Source organism: Elephas maximus, chromosome 10 (genome assembly GCF_024166365.1).
Source record: "Elephas maximus indicus isolate mEleMax1 chromosome 10, mEleMax1 primary haplotype, whole genome shotgun sequence".
NCBI lineage: Eukaryota > Metazoa > Chordata > Mammalia > Proboscidea > Elephantidae > Elephas > Elephas maximus.
Window position 1 is genome coordinate 117,371,227 of NC_064828.1, and position 8,096 is coordinate 117,379,322.

At 45.7% G+C, this 8,096-nt stretch overlaps 1 protein-coding gene across 1 annotated transcript in view; it reads right to left on the reverse strand.

Moving 5' to 3' along the window:
* Positions 1-2,293, reverse strand: part of AK7 (adenylate kinase 7) — a 76,923-nt gene extending 74,630 nt beyond the window's left edge. The window contains exon 1 of the mRNA XM_049899253.1: positions 2,157-2,293. Within this exon, the coding sequence (XP_049755210.1) occupies positions 2,157-2,258 (102 nt within the window). The 5' untranslated portion in view covers positions 2,259-2,293. The remainder of the gene's footprint in view (positions 1-2,156) is intronic.
* Between the last annotated feature and the right edge of the window lie 5,803 nt (positions 2,294-8,096).

Below are 8,096 nucleotides of genomic sequence, written 5' to 3' on the forward strand. Positions count from 1 at the left end.
AAGTGCTTAACCACTGCACCACCAGGACTCCTTCTGTAAAGATTGCAGCCAAGAAAAGCCTATGGGACAGATCTTCTCTGTCACATGGGGTCGCTATGAGTTGGAATCGATTCAACGATGCCCAACAACAATAGATACATATATATATATACACACATATATATTATAATACACACATTAGATATACATGTATTATGCACACATACACAATAAAAATTATTTATTGAGTATTTCGTCCCAGGACAGGCAGGGTTGTGAGGACATATATATCACATGTAACATACCTACAAATCACAGTGAATACATTATACACACATATCATGCAATATATCACACAATATAACATACATATGTATAATTACATATATTGTTTGTCATATATAATTACATACTACATGTCTTAGGTTGCATTTTCTAGAGAACCAGTGAAGTGTCTATATATATATAGAGAGAGAGATTTATATCAAGGGAATGGCTCATATGGTTGCAGAGGCTGGAAAGTCCCAAGTCTGTGAGTCAGGCTGGAGACTTCTGCTGACTCACGTAGCTGCAAGGGCTGGTGAACCCAAGATCAGCAGGTCAGACGGCAGGCCTCTGACTCACAGACTGAGGAGGCTGACAAATACCAACATCAGCAGGTATGCTGCTAACTCAAGTTCCAAGAACCAAAGGTCGGATGAATGGGAGCCAGTTGCACGATCCAGAGTGAGCAAAAGCCCAAGAGCCTTGCCAGAAAGTCCACCTATACTGGATGCAGTCCTCACTCCTAAGGAAACTCCTTTTAACTGACTGGCCACTCACAGCAGATCTCTCATGGAGGTGACCATGTTATATCAGATCTCATCGTGGAAGTGATTACATCATTATATGACTGCCAAACTACATCCTAACTGCCAAAGCACTGAATATCACAGCCCAGCCAAGCTGACACCCAACCTTATGGATCATACTGCACATAAAGATAATGTATTAACATATAAATTATACACCCAAATGCCTATTTCTTGAGTGGTCAGTTTTAGATGGTAGCTGTACTGTGGCTGCTATAGCTGCTTCCTGTTTCAGGCAGCTTTGCTGGGTGTCACAAATGGTTTACTCTTGGCTACTAATTGAAAAGTTGGTGGTTTGAACTCACTCAGTGGCACTATGGCTTCTGTCCATCTGCCCTGGAAACCCTATGAAGCCATGAGTCAGAATTGACTAGACAGGCAACTAACAACAATGACAGAGAAGGGCCAGGAAGCTTAACGGGACTTAGGGCCCAAAACAGTGCCTGACACATAACCAAAAATACCAAACGAGCTGCCATGGATTCAGCTCACTCATGGTGACCCATGTGTACCAGAGTAGAACTGTGCTCAGCAGGGTTTTCAACCGCTGACTTTTCAGAAGCAGATTGCTAGGACTTTTTCCTGAGGCGGCTCTGACTGGACTTGAACCTGCAACCTTTCGGTTAGCAGTCACATAATAAAAACCAAACTCACTTCTATCCAGTGGATTGCGACTCACAGCAACCCTACAGGACAGAGTAGAACCACCTCATGGGGTTTCCAAGGCTGTAATCTTTACGGAAGTAGATTGGCACATCTTTCTCCCTGGGAGCAGCTCATGGGTTCCAACTGCTGACCTCTTGGTTAACAGTCAAGCGCTTTAACCACTGTGCCATCGGGGCTCCTTGGTCACATAATTGGAGCTAACCAAACCATCTGTTCAAGGAACTGATGAATGGGAACTGTTTCCTGGATGATATAACAACTGTGCTTATTTTCTCCTCGGTCGCCTAAATCAGATGGGTCTGCAAAATGGAAAGACAGCCTTGTTAGGAGGCAGGAGACCTGAGGTCTCTGACCAGGTCCTGCTCCCGACATGCTATGTGACCGATCTTGGCAGTTCCTTCCTGCCTCAGCCTCAGTTTCCCCTCAGTAAAGGGGAGAGGGGCTGGACCTGGCGATATCTAAACACCTGGCTTCCAGGTGCGAGCGTCTTTCTCCCCTGGATGCGATCTGGGCTGCAGGGGGCGCTGGCCTGCCAGGACGCGGGAGTCTGCCCGCAGGAGGCCGGGGCGCCTCTGGTGGCGCAGGCCCTGGCTGGGCTGGGGACGGGGAGGGGGCTGCGATCCTGAGGCTGGGGTCCGGCTCGGAGCGGCCGCCGCTCACCTTCCCGATGTTTCCGCTGCTGTACGTGTCCAGCAGGTTAATAAACACCCGCTGGATCCGGATAACTTTCTCCACCGGAGGGGGAACTTCTTCTTCAGCCATGGTGGGACCCGCGCCGGTTGCTAAGGTGAAAGCGTCCCTTCGGTTGCCAGGGAGCCAGGGCTCCTGGCGGAAGGGGCCGGGCCGTCACTGGGGGCGGGGCGTTCCCGGGGCGGGGCTAGAGCGTGTGGCCGGGCGTTTCCGGGGCGGGCCCAGGACACGGACAAGGCGATCCTGGAGGCGGGGCTAAGGCGCTGAGTGGGGCGTTCCTGGGAGGGGTCCGTAGCCCGCTGGACAGAGCCGCTTTCCGGGGGCGGGGCTAGGGAGGGGCGGGGCTAAGGAGTGAGCGGGGCGTTTCCTGGGGCTGGGCCAGGGGCGCTGGGCCGGCCGCTCCCTGGGGGCGGGGCAAGGGCGCTGGATGGGCGTTCCCGGGGGCGGGGCTAGGGAGCTGGGGGGAGTTTCCCAGGCTTGAGGTGTCAGCTGGTGTCCTCGCCGCGCTCGACGCCGCAGCCAGGCAGGTGTTCCTGCAGCCTCTACCTCACTGTGGTCCTTGCTACAACCTGCGTGCCCTCGGCAGAGCACGTCCTCCACAGGGGCCGTGTGACCTGTGTTCCCTTTCATCTCCTCATTCTGAAGTCGCCGTGTGTGTAAGGTGCCATGGTGTTGGCTTTGACTCATAGCGACACTATGCACAACAGAGCCAAACACCGCCGGGTCCTGCACCATCCTCACAATCATTGCTATGTTTGAGCCCATTGTTGCAGCCACTGTATCAATCTGCCTTGTTGATGGTCTTCCTCTTTTTCGCTGACCCTCTACTTCACCAAGTATGATGTCCTTCTCCAGGGACTGGTCCCTCCTGATAAGATGTCCAAAGTATGTGAGATGAAGCCTTGCCGTCCTCACTTCTAAGTAGCACTCTGGTTGTACTTCTTCCAAGACAGACTTGTTCGTTTTTCTGGCAGTCCATGGTATATTCAATATTCGTCACCAACACCATAATTCAAAGGCATCAATTCTTCAGTCTTCCTTATTCATTGTTCAGCTTTCTCATGCATATGAGGCAATTGAAAATACCATGGCTCAGGGCAGGCACACAGTCCTCAAAGAGACATGTTTGCTTTTTAGCACTTTAAAGAGGTCTTTTGCAGCAGATTTGCCCAATGCAATACATCATTTGATTTCTTGACTGCTGCTTCTGTGGGCATTGATTGTGGACCCAGGAAAAATGAAATCCTTAACAGCTTCAATCTTTTCTCTATTTATCATGATGTTGCTTATTGGTCCAGTTGTGAAGACTTTTGTTTTCTTTATGTTGAGGTGTAATCCCTACTGAAGCCTGTGGTCTTTGACCTTCATCAGTAAGTACTTCAGGTCTTCTTCACTTTCAGCATGTAAGGTTGTGTCATATCACAGGTTGTTAATCAGTCTCCCTCCAATCCTGACACCATGTTCTTCTTCATATAGTCCAGCTTCTCGGATTAATTGCTCATCATATTGAACGAGAAAAATGAAAGGATATAACCCTGTCACACACTTTTTCTGATTTTAAACCACTCAGTATCCCCTTGTTGTTTTCAAACCATTCCCTCTTGGTCTATGTACAGGCTCCACATGAGCACAATTAAGAATTTCCGTTTTTCGAAACGTTATCCACAATTCACTATGATCCACACATTTGAATGCCTTTACATACTCAGTAAAAGCCTCTTTCTGGTATTCTCTGCTTTTAGCCAAACTTCAACTGATGTCAGCAATGATATTCCTCATTCCAAGTCCTCTTCTGAATCCAGCTTGAATTTCTGGCCATTCCCTGTCGATGTACAGCTGCGGTCGATTTTGAAATATCTTCAGCAGAATTTTGCTTGCAAGTGATACTAACTATATTATTTGATAATTTCTGCATTTCACTGGATCATCTGTCTTTGGAATGTGCACAAACATAGATCTCTTCCAGTCAATTGGCCAAGTAGCTGTCTGCCAAATTTCCTGGCATAGATGAGTGCTTCGTGTGTTGCATCTGTTTGTTACAGCATCCCAGTTGGTATTCCGTCAATTCCTGGAGCCTTGTTTTTCATCAGTGCTTTCGGTACAGCTTGGACTTCTCCCTTCAGTACCATTGGTTTTTGATCATATGGTACCTCCTGAAATGATTGAGTATCATTGTCAGAGATAGGATAATATCCATAAGCCTACAAAGTAAAATGAGGAAGATCCTCAATGAGATGGGGTGACACAGTGGCTGCAACGATGTGCTCAAGCATAACGATTGTGAGAATGGTGCAGTACCGGGCAGTGTTTCATTCTGTTGTTCACAGGGTCTCTCTGAGTTGGAAATGACTCAAAGGCACCTAACAACAACAACAACAACAAGGAAGACCAATGAATATGACCATTATTCAAATTACACACTAACCACAAATGCCAAAGAGGAAGAAACTGAAGATTTTTCCAACTTCTTCAGTCTGAAATTGATGAAACATGCAATCAAGAGGCATTGATAATTACTGGTGATTAGAATTCAAAAGTTGGAAACAAAGAAGGATCAGTAGTTTGAAAGTATGGCCTTGGTGATAGAAACAATGCCAGAGATCTCACAATAGAATTCTTCAAGACCAACCACTTAGTCATGGGAAGTATCTTTTTTCAACAACACAAACGATGACTAAACACATGGACCTCACTGGATGGAATACACTGAAATCAAATGGACTACGCCTGTGGCAAGAGATGATGCAGGAGGTCAACATCTGAAACTGTGGATGACTGAAAATACTGTTCTGATGAAAATGTAAAGCCACAAAGCCTACGCCTCCACTGGAATATTGGAGTTAATTAACATCTCCTGTGGGATGGTCCCTGTCCCTGGTGGCACAAAAGGTTTGCCTCTGAATAATAACCTAAAAAAGCCTGGCAGCTGGAACCCACCCAGGACCAAGGGAAAAGGCTGGGCCATCTGCTTCTGTAAAGATCACAGCCAAGAAAACTCTGTGGGACAGTCCGACTCTGTAACACGTGAGGCTGCCATGGGTGGGAATCCACTCACACCAACAGGTTTCTTGTTTTGTTTTGGTGGCATGATCTGACCAGGATGACTCGACATGACTTAAAGCCATTACCATGGAGTTTCTGGTGCAGGACACTGGGACCACGGGATGTATGGTCCCCACTCTGCAGCTGACTGGAGTTCAACTGGCTTAGGGGCTGTTTAGTAGCAGTTCCAGCAAGACCTGTTGGGGTGGGTTGGCAGCAAGGACTGGAGGGCCATTTGTGTGGGAGATTCACTCATATTCACAGAAGGATGAAAACTAGGCTTTTGACCTTCTTTCCAAATAAGATTATACAGAAAGTTACTGAGACAGACTGACAAGCTGAATGATGGCATTCAACTTGTCTTAGCACAGGACCCCAAAGTTGGGGTGGATTTTGAATAAATCCTGGAGTTATCTTGGAATGGCAGGATTGTATCGGCTTTTTCCATTTGCTTTAATCATTATTTTGTTAAATGTAAATATTTTACACGTGCAAGAATATTTTGTAGCTTTTATTTTAAATACTGGGTGCCTCAAATAACCGAGGTGCCCCAAAATCTACAGGCAGCTTGGAGACCCTGCACTGTGGGCTACTCAGGTGATTTGGCTTTGACTTCCAGCTCTGCAGCCATCTGTGAGGGACTGGGAGCAATCTTTTAACCTTCCTGAAGCTGTTAAACCCACTGCCGTCGAGTTGATCCCAACTCATAGTGACCCGATAGGACAGAATCGAACTGCTTCATCAAGTTTCTAAGGCTAATCTTTAAGGAAGCCAACTGCCATATTTTTCTCCCAGGAGTGGCTGGGGGGTTGGGACTGCTGAACTTTCAGTCAGCAGCTGAGGCTCTTAAACTGGCTGTAAAACAGGAGTGAAAGTACCAACCAAGCAGAGCTCTTGGGAATAAATAAGACCTTTATGTGAATGTATTTCCTGAAGTGGTGGCCAAAGGTGAAATTACTTTTTTTCTGCAAGACTAAGGTACATTTCTATAAATGGAAGCCTTTTTCATTCCGCTTTTTTCCTGATTCACCACTTTTCTTTTTTATACATACAAGTCTCATTTGAAAGTCTTTAGATTTTGACGAAATAATTAACACTTTGAAATTCTGCAAACTCAATTTGGGAATAATTTGCACATACCAAAATCCTTTTTCTTTTTTAAAATTATCAACAAGGAACTGCTGTCAGTTTAAGCTTAAAAATAAGCATGTGAGACCAGCGCAGATGTTGGAATAAACAGACTTGTTTTCGTTCAAGTGACGTTAGTTCAGGCGTTCAATTCATTTGATTCCTCTTCGGATTTTTGGTTTGTCTCTGCATCCCCTATTGATACCGCGGCTAAGCAGGTAAATACTTTGGAAGTTATTCAACTGGCCACGCCACCATAAAATACTGTAACTCGCCTTTGTTTCATTACTGTTTATACTACAGAGATCAGGTAAACGAGCTAGCTCCAAAATTACAAGGGGATGATTTCCAGAGATTTTTACAGATCTCATATTGGTTGTCTAAGAAAGGAGATTCTATTATAAACCTACTGCCATCAACTCGATTCAGGCTCATAGCAACCCTGTAGGACAGAGGAGAACTGCACCATAGAGTTTCCAAAGAGCCGCTAGTTAATTTGTACTACTGACCTTTCGGTTAGCAGCTGAGCTCTTAACCACTGCCACCAGGGCTCCTTTTTCTATTATAGTATATTATTATCACATTATTATAATATTGTTATTATATATTATATGCAACTTTTTTACTGTTTCTCCTTTTCTCTTTCAAAATCAGCTTTCATATAACCACAAAGTTCCTGCGATGGATCATGTACTAGCCTGTACTGTATGGGGATAGCTGTGGAGTCAGAAGACCTGGGTTCTAACCCAGCTCTATGGCTCACTAGTGGGCCGCTGAGCAAGTTCCTTCATGCGGCCCAGTCTCAGGAACATCATTCATAAAATAAAGGGCTCAAGAGTTCTGACGCAACGTGGCACCTATTAGAATCTAAATGTTTCCCTCCTCCACTGGCCCCTAACACCTCAACAGCACATTTTATGTTTTCCAAGACTGGAGAGAGAAGAGCTTGGCTGCTGGTGGCTGTGTGGCCCGTGCAGTGATTGATTCTGGCACTGGCAGAAAGGCGGGGGAGTGGTGGCCGTGGTCGTGGTGGGAAGTGAGCTGTCTGCTCCTCTCACAATAGGATTGCCTCTTCAAAGCCCCTGGGAGCAGACATGAGCCAGGAGAGCATGGCTTGTGCTTTTGCTAGAGAGAGGTCTTCAGCTAGCTCACACCCCACATCTATCGCATTCCACCCCTAATTAGTGCATACAAACTAAGACAGAAAATGTGAAAAAGTATAAACAAAATGGACACTCATGTACCGTACCACCCAGTGATAACCACTATCAACGTTGTAGAATATTTTGCTCCATTTTTCCTTCTACGACATTTAAGGTTAAAGACTACAGTGTATGTAGGTTTCATCCTGTTTTATTTTCCACAGTATAGCTATTTCTCCATTGTCATTTTTCCCGCCGCATTGATTTTTAATGGTTGTACATCATGCCATTAAATGGATGTGTTGGAATTTAACCACTCTTTAGAGTCTTTCCAACTTTTCACCAGAGAAATGAACATTCCTGCAGTGTTTCTTTTGCAGAAATCATTTCCCTGTTAGACGTGGAAGTAACAGAAGTTTTATAAGAAGCTTTGTAGAGGCTTCTGTTTTCTGTTTTCCAGAGAAGTTTTTACCAATATATCCTCCAAACCAGAGTGCCTCCTTACTAAGTCCTTATTTGTTGTTGTTGGGTGCCACCGGGTCAACTCCCACCCACAGCGACTCCATAGGACAGAGCAGAACGGCCCCATAGGGTCTCC